Source organism: Anolis sagrei, chromosome 3, assembly GCF_037176765.1.
Source record: "Anolis sagrei isolate rAnoSag1 chromosome 3, rAnoSag1.mat, whole genome shotgun sequence".
Lineage (NCBI taxonomy): Eukaryota > Metazoa > Chordata > Lepidosauria > Squamata > Dactyloidae > Anolis > Anolis sagrei.
The window spans coordinates 138,278,628-138,292,265 of NC_090023.1; the positions used below are offsets into that span (position 1 = coordinate 138,278,628).

General features: G+C 51.4%; 1 protein-coding gene across 10 annotated transcripts in view; it reads right to left on the bottom strand.

Annotated features, from left to right (window-relative positions):
- Positions 1-7,381, bottom strand: part of PCDH17 (protocadherin 17) — a 175,503-nt gene extending 168,122 nt beyond the window's left edge. For 6 of the 10 annotated variants that reach the window (XM_060769382.2, XM_060769379.2, XM_067466913.1 and 3 more), the window contains exon 1: positions 2,247-7,381. In XM_060769382.2, the coding sequence (XP_060625365.1) occupies positions 2,247-4,871 (2,625 nt within the window). In that variant the 5' untranslated portion in view covers positions 4,872-7,381. Of the gene's footprint in view, positions 1-1,078; positions 1,970-2,246 lie in introns of those variants that run through there. The other 4 variants (XM_060769378.2, XM_060769377.2, XM_067466912.1 and 1 more) reach the window with 2 other exon arrangements.
- Between the last annotated feature and the right edge of the window lie 6,257 nt (positions 7,382-13,638).

The following is a 13,638-nucleotide window of genomic DNA, read 5'->3' on the forward strand; positions in this document are numbered from 1 at the left end:
TCAGTAACCAGAGATACATCCCAACTAAGCTCACTGGGTTCATTTCAGTTAATTCAGTTTAAAACCTCTGCTCTTTTTGGTATCAGTTGGCAACTACACTGATGAATTACAGCCTTGAACCCTCTTAGCTAGAGCAGAAAGGTGGAGAACATGTGCATGTGCCCTTCCCAATGTTGTTGGACTAGAACTCTCATCAACTGGGAGAGCCAACTGTGAGTTTTGATGGGAGTTGTAGTTCAAAAATACCTACTACTTCATCGTACTAGAGAATGAATCCACTTTAAATCCAGTTTTGCCTCCTGCAGAATTCTGGGGTTTGTAGTTTAGTGAGGCTGTTTAAAGGCCCCTCCCTAAACTACAAACCCCATAACTATGCAGGAGGCAGCAACTGGATTTAAAGTGGATTCATTCTCTAGTGTGATGAGGTCCCTAGAGTTATCCCATCATCTATATCAGAGACTCCATTTTTCAAGCACATATGTAATGTAACTTAAGCTTTACCTTAAATCAGTAATGTTCCACTCTTAAGAAAAATATACAAAATCCTTGTTTTGTTTGTAAATAGAGGTGTCAAAAAATATTAGACACCACTCAAGCTCAAGACAGGCATGTTTAAGGTTCATTAGTTTCAGTGCTAAATGTCAGTTATGGGCTTAGATTCCTATCATCACCCAAAAGTATTATATTTGATTTTGGCTGGGTCTGTTCTATAGAGTTCATACCCTGACTCAGGGCCATAGCCGGGGGGGGGGGGAATAAAGGGTTCAACCCCCCCCCCCCAACCTGAATTTTAGGGCCTGACTGCATGTAAAGGAACCATTTAGTAGTGTCCTCAGCATCATTTTTTAAAATAAACTAACTATTAACATTGAATGTTTGCCATACATGTTGGAAATCACCCCGAGTGTCTTTGGGGGGATAAGGCAGTCTGTAAATAAAATTTATTATATTATTTGAGATACAACATGATTATTACACAGCAAACAAGATCACTATGCTGCCTGTTGTACTGGATCACATGTCGGACACTTTCCAAGTGTCTAGGACTATGATTATTGTGATTATTATGATTATTATTATCATCTAAAGGCTGGTTAACACATTGCTAGACCTGCACAGTGTGGCACTGAAGATCTGGTAACTGAAAGGACCCCCAACAAAATGACATTGTGCCTGAAAGAATGTTGTTCCTATTGTCTTCAGTCTGTAGTAGCCATTCATACCTGCAAGTCACCTCTGGATCTGCATTCACCCAACAATAAGCATGAATGTCTGCAGAACCAGCCCTGGCAAAACAATCTGAATATTGGTTCAGCAGCAGCACCCAAGAGCCAGCTTTCCTATATGAGGGCACAATGTGTGTGCTCTTCATTTTGATTTATTTATTCAGATCTCTAACGACTTGCCTACCTACTCTATACACCCAAATTGGAGTATCACGTTTCATTCAGTGAATATGAAACACATCAAAAACCCACTGACTTCAATGGAAGGGTTAGTCATGTGCTTAAACCCCTTTTCTGTGGAAATCAATGGCACTTTGAAGTGTTTCACCGGGGCTAGAATGTGGCCACACTCTAATCGAGCAAATCAAATTGTGGCTTTGCAAAAAAAAAAAAGCGTGGATTTGGTATCCATGAAGAAACTGCGTTGGCTCAGTGGAGTCCCAAGAGATAATATTCTGTGTCAAAAATAACCATCTGTATGGAGATAACCACACATAGGGCATTCTGACTGTGAAGAAGCCATACATTTTGCAAACAGAGTCCATTTTGACATACACAAATGGAGCGCTACATGCACTGCATCTCAAAGTGCCCTAAATTAAACCTCAGTATGAAATAAAGATACATCATATACAGATGTATATCTATTTATAGACATTTCCAATTGTATATAGACGTGTAGATCACCCAGTGGCCTTCTTTGAACCTTCCCCTGCTTCCCCCAAGGAACATGACAGTGAAACCTGTAGGAAAAAAAGAAAAACCTTCTAGAAAATACTAGAATGGGTTTTTAAAGCTTTTAAATGTGTCCCAGTTCTATGCTACTGCAATGCTCTGCTACTGTTTTTGTTTTTATATTATTTTAATGGTATACCTAACAACTAATCTGAGAATTAGACGTGACCCCTGATCCCACAGATTCACCTATGTGGATGCCTCCGGGCAGGTTTCACTGCAGCCCCACAATGCAACTTTAGGAGGGAAGGAGAATGCCACAGGGAATTTCTAAAGGTTTCCTACCTGTATTATGGACATCCGGCTCGGAGGAGCCTCAGTGACGTTAGTCCCTTGCCCTGTGAAGCTGGTGTGGCAGCCCACGTGTCCCTGGGGCACAGTCAGGTTGTTGGAGGCTGGTTTCAGGTACATCACTTCAGACCTGGGGGAGCTAAGGGGCAGGCGGGTCTGGTAGTCAAAATACATGGGCGAGGTGGCCAAAGAAGGGCTGCTCACCACGTTCATGACGTTCAGGGGCCCTCTACTGTCCTCCCCTTCACTGGGCACCAGCATGATGTCATTCTTGCTGATCTTCTTCTTCTTGCCCTTGCCTCCACCATTGCCTCCACCACCACCACCCCCTCCACCCCCACCACCAAGTTGGGGGTGACTATACTCAGCAATGCGGCAATTATAGGTGCGGATCTCCTTGTTCTCCCGCTTGCACTTGACAGCAATGGTGATCATGGCAGCCAGCAGGATGATGGACACAGTGCTCAAGGTGACAATCAGGGGGAGAGACAAGTCCCAGTGGGGCCGTCGGTGCTGCTCCCCATTCACTTGGGGCTCCCCTGCTTCAGGAAGTGGCCCAGCCAAGGCCCGCACAATCAGTTTGGCTACTGCAGAGAGGCTGGGCTTCCCATGGTCACTGACCTTCACCACAAGCTCGGCCACAGGACTAAGCTCTTCCCAGTAAGGGTGCAGGGTGCGGATCTCCCCACTGGTGGGGTCCATCTCAAAGAGGTGCTCCTCATTGCCTTCAACAATCTCATAGGTGAGGCGCCCGCTCTCTCCAAAGTCACTATCCAAGGCACGCACTGTGCCCACTGGGTAGCCCACGCCAGCGTTGCGTGGGACCTGGAGTTCAGCAGTGTCATTGATCAGGGCTGGCAAGACAATCAGAGGGGCATTGTCGTTGACATCCAGGACAGTGACACGGACGGTGGCATTGCTCTCCCGGTGGGGGGAGCCTGAGTCTTTGGCCAGTACATGAAACTCAAAGTGTTTGGTCTGCTCATAGTTGAAGCTGCGCAAGGCGTAGATGGCCCCGTTGGTGGGGTTGACGGAGACGTAGGTGTAGATGGAAACATCACCGACGTGCCCAGGGAGAATGGAGTAGGAGACGGTGCCATTTTGGCCCAGGTCAGGGTCCTTGGCTAAGACAGAGCCAAGGTACTCTCCGGGAATGTTGTTCTCAGGCACCTGAAGGACATACAGGTTCTTGCTGAAGCGGGGCGGGTTGTCATTCTCGTCCAGGATCCTGACAGTGAAGGACTTGGTGGAGTTGAGTGGGGGATTGCCACCATCCCTGGCCAGGATGGTCACGTTGTACTCGTCCTGCACCTCCCTGTCCAGGGGCCGGTCGGTGACAACAGTGTAGAGGTTGTCATAATTCTCCTCCAGGGTGAAGGGCACGGCTCCCTCACCTCCACCACTGCCACCATCACCTTGCACCCGGCAGAGGAGCTGCCCATTCTTGCCAGCATCACGGTCAGTGACTCTTACCAGGGCGATGACAGTGCCAGGTGGGGCAGCCTCACTGAGGGCCCCCTGCCGCACTGAGACGAAACCAATGGAGGGTGCATTGTCGTTGCGGTCCAGGAGGCGGACAGTGACTTTGCAGTGAGCTGGGATGGGGTTGGGCCCTAAGTCACGGGCCTGCACGTCAATCTCCACCAGTGCACCCTCCTCATAGTCCAGGTTGCCCTTGACACGGATCAGGCCACTCTGGGGGTCGATGCTGAAGAGCTCCCTCACCCGCTCAGGTGTGTAGCCGCTGAAGGCATAGAGCACCTCTCCGTTGGTGCCCTCGTCGGCGTCGGTGGCATTGAGGTCGAGCACTGCAGTGCCCAGCGGAGCGTTTTCCGGCAGCTCCACCACATAAGAGGCCGCCTCGAAGACAGGGCTGTTATCATTGGAGTCGATGAGGCGGACGTTGAGCTGGACGGTGCCGGAGCGTGGCGGATCCCCGCCGTCGAGGGCGGTGAGGACCAGCGTGTGGTGGCTCTGCTCCTCGCGGTCCAGCGGCTTCTGCACCACCAATTCCGGGAACTTGGTGCCGTCGCCGCGGGCTTTGACGTCCAGCGCGAAGAGCCCGTAGTCGTCGCGGGTGAGCAGGTAGGTCCGGAGCCCGTTCTCGGCGGCGTCGGGGTCGTGGGCGCTGGCCAAGGGGAAGCGCGTTCCCGGCGCCGCGTTCTCCGAGATGTCGAGGTCCACCTGGTCGGAGGGGAAGGCCGGCGCGTTGTCGTTCAGGTCCTGGATCTCCACCTTGATCATGCAGATCTCCTGGTCGTTGGCGAAGACCTCGAGGGAGAGCTGGCACTTGGCGCTGCGCCGGCACAGCGCCTCGCGGTCCAGGCGCTGCTTGGTGTAGAGCAGGCCGCTCTCGCCGTCCACGTCCAGCAGGTGCGGCGCCGAGTTCTCCAGCACGCGGAAGGTGGACTTCCCTCCGCCGCGGGGACGCTCCGAGGACGGCGAGCCTCCGCCGGGCCCGGGCTGCAGCCGGGCATCGCGGCCGATGTTGCCGATGACAGTGCCTGCGCCTTGCTCCTCCGGCACCGAGTAGTTGAGGTTCTTCAGAGCCCAGGCCGGGGCCCAGCCCAGGAGGAGGACGGCCAGGCAGCAGAGGCAGGCCCGGGCGGAGAGGGACATCACAGGGGAAGAAAGGAAGGCAGGCAGGCAGGCGAGAGCCGGGATCCCTTCCTCCCTCCCTCCCTCCCTCCCTTCCCGCTCTCCTTTCAAGTTCCTGGACCTGTTGCTCGGGAAGATCCGCAAAGCCCCAGCGCCACCATGGACGGAGCGAGCTGAGCGATGGAAGGAAGCAGAGGAAGGGGAGGATGGTGTGAGTGAGTGAGTGAGTGAGTGAGTGAGAGGTCCCGCTCGGTCCCCTCTCTTTCTTCCTCTCCCGCCTCTTGGCCTCCTCCTTGTTGCTGCTGCAGTTCCAACTTCACGGAGGAGGAGGAGGGGGAGGGGGGGGTGAGAGAAAAAGGCAAAGCTTTGGTCTGGAAAAGGAGGAAGAGGCGGTACAAAACCCCAGGAGAAATGCCTGCCGGTGTCCTGAGTCAATAGATGGAGAAATCGGGGTTTAAAAAACACGCGAGAGGTGAAATCCCAGCAAAAACAAAACCAGCAAAAGCAAAGCGGGGGTTGCTGCAATTGTCGGAGGAGAGAACAGAGGTGGCTGCGGCTCGGCAGGCTGGGCTTGGCTTCCCCTTCTGGTCGGGGTCCTCCTTCTCAGGGGGTCTTCTCTCCCGCTGCTGCAATCCGCGATCTAAGCGGAGCCGCGGAGGTCCGCATCCCGCCGCCTGCCATCCGGGAGACCGCTTGGCTTGCTCTGCCTGCCTCTCCGAGGTACGCACACGCACACACACACGCAGACACACACACACAGAGGAAGGCTCCTCCTGCGGCGCCGCCAAGAAAAAAAGCGAGAAGCCGAGCTGGAAAGGATGAGGAGTCTCTTGAAGATGTGTAGTTCCTCCCCACGAGCGGAGGGAGGCTGCGTGTGGGGTGGTGTGTTCTGAGGAGACAGGCGAGCCTCCTCCGGATTTGCTTTATAGCTGGGCTCGGAGATTCACCGAGAAGGCGAAACCACCCAAGGCTTGTCAAAAAGGCACGCCGGGGAGAGCCGAGGAAGAAGCAGCAGCAGCAGGAGTCTCCGCCGCCTCCGCCTTTGCTGCTCCTGGCGCCGCCGCCACATCGCCAATCTCTCTCTCTCTCTCTCGTTCCCTCTCTCTCTCTCTGGAGCGTGTCTGGACTGGAGGAGCCGGACACTTTCCCCGCTGCAGTGGTGGACTCTCCCGTCCACGCGTGCCTTCCTGCCTCCGCCAGTCGAGGAGAGGAAATCAACAGGCGACTCAGGGCTGGGCGCAGAGATTAAAAAAGGGAGAGGGAGGGAGGGAGAGAGGGAGGGAAAGAGAGAGAGGTGGGGCGGGCAGACAGAGAGGGAGGGAGGGAGAGACACCACACACGCGCACCGCGCGCCCTTCCTCCTCTCTCTCACACTCACTCACACACACACACACTCACGCGCCAGAGGAAGGAAACAGCCTTCGCCTTCAGCAGGCAGCGCCGTCCATCATCTTCCCCTGCCGCCTCCAAACACGAGTCACTTTAGGCTTCCTCGCTGCATCGCGCCGTGTTTTGGATCGCAAAGCCTGTTTTTTCTCTCTATCTGTTCGTGAGGGGGAGGATAATGTTTTATTGCTGGTTCAAGGAGGATTTGGGGGGTAGGTACTCTTCTCCCCCCTTCCCCCCAGAGAAAGGGTCATTCAGCCATGCCCAGCTTCCAGTCTGGGTTGAGTCAGGCGGAAAAAAAATACCCAAATCGATCAATCAATCCGGTTCATAGAAGGACGGGATTCAGTTCCTGCTGGCGCGTGTCGCGGCTCCAATCTCTCTCTCACAGAGAAAGGACAGGGATGGAAAGGAAAGGGGGAGATGAGGATGCGGTTGGGGAAAAATATATATATATAAGGAGTATTTGAATGTTCTTTTTGACACCAGGAAGGGGAGCCCAGAGGGAGGGTGTTGCCCGCAGATCCCCTTCCACTGGCTTCAATTCCTCACAACCGAAGTCTCAGTGGGTATATATTTTTTTCCTTTTTCGTAGTGTGACGTGTGAAACCCACACGCTCTCTCTGGGAAGTTTGGGCAGCCGTTGTATTCTCCTGTTTATGCCAGATAATATTTGTAAAAACTGAAGTCCAGTCTCTCCAGCGAGAAGAAGAAATAAATCACTTTCCTTGACTCTCTGTTTTTTGTTGTTTTTTTTTTGGGGGGGGGGGGTGTTGGGGGTGGTGTTGTTGTTTTGGTCAGGCGACAGGCAGGGGACGCGTGTCTTCCCCCTCCTCTGCAAAGAAATCCATCTGGAGCCCGCAGGTAAAGGACGACGATGATGACGCCGCAGCAACAGTTGGCTGGAGCCAGGCGCCGGAGAGAGAGGCCGCCTCAGCAGCGGCAGCAGCAGCAGCCATGCCGCCTCGCTCTCTGCCGCAGTCGCCGCGATGGAGCGGGCCCCTCGCCGCCGCCGCCGCCGCCTCGGCCTCCCGCCATCGCGCTCTCTCTCTCTCTCTGCTTCTCCCTCGGCTTCTCGCTCTCTCGCCCGCCGCCCAGTCCCTCGCACTCCCGGCGCCTCTTGCCGACTGACTCTATTCACCTCACGCCGCCGCTTAAACATTGATACGGATTCCCCGCCAGCCAATGGCGGCCGGGGCAGCGGACCCGCCTCCCTGTCCGGCCGCCAATCGGGAGCGGGCTCCAAGCGCCTGGGGGGTGGGATTAGAAGCCCCCTCGGCTGCGGTGTCATTGATAAGATCGGCTCAGATTGGAGAAGAGAGAGAGAGAGAGGAAAGGGGAGGGGGGAGTGTGAGAGAGAGACAGGGAGAGTTTATGGCTCCCAACGTGGAGGCGCCGCCACCTCTCTTTCTCGCTCTCCCTCTCTCTCTCTCTCCTCTCTCTCTCTCTTCTCTCGCTCTCTTTTCCCTCTCCTCTCGTTCTCTCTCCCCCTTTTCTCCCTTTTATTCTCTCTCTCCTTTTTTCTCTCGCTCTCTTCCCTCTTCTATCCCTTTCCCCCCTCTCTCTCCTCCCTCTCTCGTTCTTTCTCTCTTCCCTCTCTCTCCTCTCTTCTCTCTCCCCCTCTCTCTTCTCTCGCTCTTGCCTCTCCTCTCGCTCTCTCCTCTCTCTCTCTCTCTCCCCTCTCCTCTCTCTCTCTTCTTCTCTCTCCTCTTCTCTTTTCTCTTTCTCTCTCGCTTCCCTCGACTCTTTCTCTTTTTTCTCCTCTCTTTTCTCTTTCTCCCCTTGTCTTCCCTCTCCTCTCTCTCCTCCTCTCGCTCTTCTCTCTCTCTCCTACTTCTCTCTTTTCTCTTTTTCTCTCTTCCCTCCTCTATTTCTTTTCTCTTTCTCCCCTCTCTTCCCTCTGGCTTCTGTCTCCTCTCTCTCTCTCCTCTTTCTTTCTTTCTTTCTTTCTTTCTTTCTTTCTCCGCGAGTCTCCTTAACAATGGGAGCCGTTCTCCCGCCCCTGCCTGGTGAATTAGGCTCCGAAGAGAAGTGTGTGAGAGTTCTTGGTTGGGTAGAAAGAGCCTTGTTGTGAGGAATACCAAGCTGGATGAGGATTGTCTACCGCCTATCACTTTCTCTTTCGGCGTTAAGGGGAAATCCCGCTTTTAGTACACTCAAAACCCAGGCCTCTTCCACACAGCTAAATAAAATCCCACGTTATCTGCTTTGAACTGGAATAGATGCCAATGCAGACTCAGATAACCCAGTTCAAAGCAGATATTGTGGGATTTTCTGCTTTGATCTTCTGGATTATATGGCTGTGTGGGAGGCTCCCCAGGCAGGATGTATCACCGAGGGCCCTTCCAGACAGGCTCAATATCCCAGCATCTGATCCCAGGTTTTCTGTTTATCCCAGATTATCTGGCAGTGGAGACTCACATAATCCAGTTTAAGGCAGAAAACCTGGGATCAGATCCTGGGAGATAGGGCCTGTCAGGAAGGACCCTGAAGCTTCTTCCACAGCTATAAAATCCACATTGAACTGGATTATATGTCAGTGTGGACTCAAGATAACGCAGTTCAAAGCAGATAATGTGGATTATCTGCCTTGCTATTCTGGGTTATATGGCTGTGTGGAAGGGCCCTGAAGCAACAGGGGCTGCTTTAGATTTAACCCCCATTACGAGTGACTCCTCCGTTTCCCAATGAAACGTTGAGCATTCCTAACAATGTATTGTCGAAGGCTTTCCTAACAATGAGCGTGCGAGTCTAAGCCTGGCAATACAGTCAGCACCTTGGACAGCTCCTGAAAAATCTACGTCCAACCCTGTGGTGATAGCTTCAGCAGCACTCGCTCTGGACATACAAACGGAGGAGCAGAGTGGCCCCCTTCTCCTTGTCATTCCTTGTTGATCCCATCCCATTTGAGTCCAAATAAATCCCTCCCCAAACACACAAAAACACACCTGATCACTTCCTGAGAGAGAGAGAGTCCTTTGTAGGCAAAACCAATAAAGGAATCCCATATGAACCCATATGAACGTTGCATATGGGTACAACTTTCATATTTTGGGGGGACACACTGCTAGCAAGACAAAAAGAGGCTTCTCCTGGAACTAAGCTAGTTCGCCTGAACTTCCAGGATTCTCCTCTGTCACCCTATTTTGGGGATACTACTATAAAAAAGGAATGTGTGGTAGAACTGAGATGTGGGGAAACTAACAATTGGGTGTGTGTGACCCCATTGTTAAAGGCTTTCATGGTCAGAATCACTGGGTTGTTGTGAGTTTTCTGAATTGTATGGCCATGTTCTAGAAGCATTCTCTCCTGACGTTTCACCCACACCTATGGCAGGCATCCTCAGAGGTTGTGAGGTCTGTTGGAGACTAGGAAAACTGGGTTTATATATCTGTGGATTGTCCAGTTTCCAATGCCTAGTTTCTAACAGACCTCACAACCTCTGAGGATGCCTGCCATAGATGCAGGCTAAACGTCAGGAGAGAATGCTTCTGGAATATGGACATACAGCCCCGAAAACTCAACAACCCAGGGATTTGATGCTTTTCTGTTGTTTAACTTGGCGGCTCAAAGTCTGGATGGAAGTATTCTATGTTTTGAAGGAGGGAGAATGGAGCGGCAGTGATCACAGACTCAAAAGAGAGAGATGGAGAGAAAAGGATTCGTGCAGCCTGAGCAGCCTATAGGAAAATGCAATCTTCAGTCAACCCCTTCGTTTCTTCTTCGCAAACCCCCCTCAGGATGGCGACCTCCCAATCTGTTTCGCTTCACTCCCTTTGTCCCTCTCCCCTCCAAAATAAAATAAAACCCCTTCTGTTGCTGCTAACTTTGAGGAACGGACATAAGAAGAAAGACAAAAACCAGCCAGCATAGTCTTCCCCTCTTCTCTTCTTCCCCCACCCCAATTCCCAGGTTGGAATGAAAGTGAGGAAAGGTTAACGGTTTTGGGGGGAATAAAAAACATTGATCTAGGGATTCGTGAAGGGAAAGGAAAGCCATGCTGCCATTTATCAATTGTGAATGACTCCCGTGTAAAGCGATTCGCATGAATCATTCAGAACGGGGAGAAAGGCCATTGCCAATCCCCTCCAGAAGGATCCACAGATGGGGAGGGAATCTGGATCTAAAGACCCCCAGTCCTTTTTCTCGGGCTCTGAGGTTCAGCGAGAAGCGAGAGAAGGAAGGAGGGGAGGAGAAAGTGGGTTTGTTTGCATTCAAACCGAGTTTTCCTCACTCCCCCCCCCCCTTCTCACTCCAATCTCAAGGCTTGGCAACGGGGAGTTTAGCCAGGCAGGAGGCAGCCTCCGCTCAACAGGATCAAGCCAATGCTGTGTAAGGGGAAGGCGGGAGAAAATGAGGGAGGGAGATGTTGGTGCTTTCTGTCCTAGATCAGCTGCACTAAAGGCAGATTGGGATATTGGTTAAAGCCAGCAATTCTGGAAAGCAAGGAGAACCTGTCAGAAGCACCTCCTTCCCCCCTTCCTTCCTTCCTTCCCTCCCTCCATTCCTTCTCTCCCCGTCTCTTTCCTCCCTTCCTTCTTTCTTCTTTCCTTCCCCCCTTCCTTGCTTCCTTCCCTCCTTTCTACCTTCCTTCTTTGCCCCCCCCTCATTCTTCTTTCCTTCCCTCTGTCCTTCCTCCCCTTCTCTTCCTCCTTCCTTCCTTACCTCCTTCCTTGCTTCCTTCCTTCCCTCCCTTCTTTCCTTCCTTTCCTCCTTCCTTGCTTCCTACCCTCCCTTCCTTCTTGCTTCCTTCCCTCCCATCTTTCCTTCCCTCCTTTTCCTTCCTTCTTTTCCCCCTCCCTCAGTCTTCCTTTCTTCCTTCCTTCCCCCTTCTCTCCCTTCGTTCTTTCCTTCCTTCCTTCCTTCCTTCCTTCCTTCCTTCCTTCCTTCCTTCCATCCTTCCTTCCCTCCGTCCCTCCTTCCTTCCCTTCCTTCTCTCCCTCCTTCCCTCCTTTCTTCCTTTTCTCCTTTCCTCCCTGCCTCCTTCCTTCCCTCTTCCTTCCTTCCCTCCCTTTTTCCCCATTGCAGTCTTTTTTAATGCGCCAGCCGTTCCTGCAAACTTTATCCGCTCCCATCGAGACACAACAAAACAGCGCCTGTGAGCTTTCCTGAGATGCCCCCCGCCGCTTCCCCAATTTGTTTCGTTTCTTAATACATCCAGGTCCATCCTGTGTTTGTCTTTCCTCTTTCGGGAGTGGGGGCAGGGGAACCCTACTGCAATTGGGTTTGGGCTCCCTCTAGTGGACCCAGTCCACACTGCTACCTTTGGGGCAGCTTTGCTAATAAGGAGCCAGGGAGCCTGAGACCAAGAGTGGTGAGTATAGGGCCCTTTTGCAGATATCAAATTCCTAAGGTATATGTAACTCAAAAACATTCCTCCTGGAAATGTATGTGGGCCTTTCTAGGGCTGGCTCTATAGTGCCATAAAGAGCAGTTTCAATCGCATTATATGTTCAGTGTAGAGCAGGTATGGGCAAACCTAGGCCCCTGGGGGAAGGGCAGATGCAATCCCTTAGGCTCTTTTCTCAGGATCTCCTTTCTCTCACCATCCTATTCTCCCTTCCCTCCCTCCCTTCTTTCCTCTTTCTCCCTCTTTCTCTCTACCTCCCTCCCTCCTTCCTTCCCTCCCTTCCACCCTTCCATCCTTTCTTCCTTCCCTCTTTCCTCCCTCCTTCCCACTCTCGCTTTATCCTTCCTTCCTTCACTCTCTTTTGTCTTTCCATCCTTCTATCTTTCCTCCCTCCCTCTATTCCCTTCCTTCCATCTTTATACTACTTCCATCTTTCTCTTCCTCCCTTCCTTCTCTTTTTCCTTCCTCCTTTCCTCCTGGGAGACGTTTAGGTAGGTAGAGAGGGAACATGACAACCTTGTTTCAAGATTTGAAAAGATGTCCCATTGAGGAGGGGTGGTGGTGGGGAAACTCATTTTCTCCTGCTCTAGAGACCAAGGCACAAAGGAGCAATGGTTTCAAATGGCAGGGAAAGAGATTCAACTGAGAAGATTAGGAATAACTTTTTGAGAGTAAGAGCTGTTGGAGAGTGGCATAGGCTGCCTTGGAGTGTGATGGAGGCTTTCCAGCAGAGGCAGTCTATTAGGAGTGCTTTGATTGTGCCTTCCTGCATGGCAGCGGATTGGACTAGGATTCTAGGATTATATATCAGGAGTAGGCAGTACATGGTCTAATGGATACACTTTTTCTCTCTCGTCCACCATCTCATCCTGACCAAGGCTAACCATTTTGGAATCCAAATGTTTCCTATCTTTCTTTCACTTTCTGCCCCCAAAATAAAAGAGGAAAGGGAGGAAAGGGCAGGGAGGGGACTTGGGGAGAACCCCCTCCCTCCCGGCCTGCCCATCCCACTCCAGCCAGCCATGTGGTCCCCAAGTTAGAAAGTTTGCTCATGCCTCATGTAGGCTCATATGATGCAGTCCAGTTCAACCTGTGTTATGTGGGTCTACACCAGGCATGGGCAAACTTTGGCCCTCCAGGTGTTTTGGACTGCAACTCCCAGTTGGTAGGCTGGTAGAAATTGTGGGAGTTGAAGTCCAAAACACCTGGAGGGCTGAAGTTTGTCCGTGCCTGGTCTTTACTGAAATTATAATGCATTTCAAACTGCATTTTATGGAAATATAGATCAAGACTAGGTATGGTTCTATGACATATTTTTGGTCCAAGTGTAGGCCATAGAATCATAGAATAATAGAATTAGAAGAGACTATGTGGACCATCCAGTCCAACCCCATGCAGTGGAGGAAAAACACAATCAAAGTACCCCTGACAGATGGCCATCCAGCTTCTGTTTAAAACTCTCCAGAGAAGGAGTTTCCACCACAGTCTGAGGCAGTGAGTTCCACTGCTGAACAGCTCTTACTATCAGCAAGTTCATCCTAATGATCAAGTGGAATCTCCTTTCCTGTAATTTGAAACAATTGCTTTGAGTCTTAGTCTCCAAGGCAGGAGAATACAAGCCTTCTCCCTCTTCCTTATGACCCCCTTTTAGATATTTCAACATGTCTGCTCAACCTTCTTTTCCGCAGGCTAAACATCCACAGATCTTTAAGCCACTCCTCATAGGGCATGGCCTCCTGACCTTTGATCATTTCAGTCACCCTCCTTTATAAACTGCATTATATGAGTATGCACTGATTATATAATGCTGTTTAAAATGCAGTGTAGTTGGGGCCCATAGTCAATGTACAGGGTTCACTATTATTTATGTTTTCAGGTATCACAGGAGGTTGTGGAATGCATACCCTGTGGATATTGGGTTGTATACTGATAAAAGAAAATAGGGGTAAGGAAAGTGCTTCCTTCACACGTACAGAAAGTATACTACTTCAAAAGAATTTCCATGCAATGAAAGCTGCCCAAAATATAAAATAACTTGCATCAGTATAACTC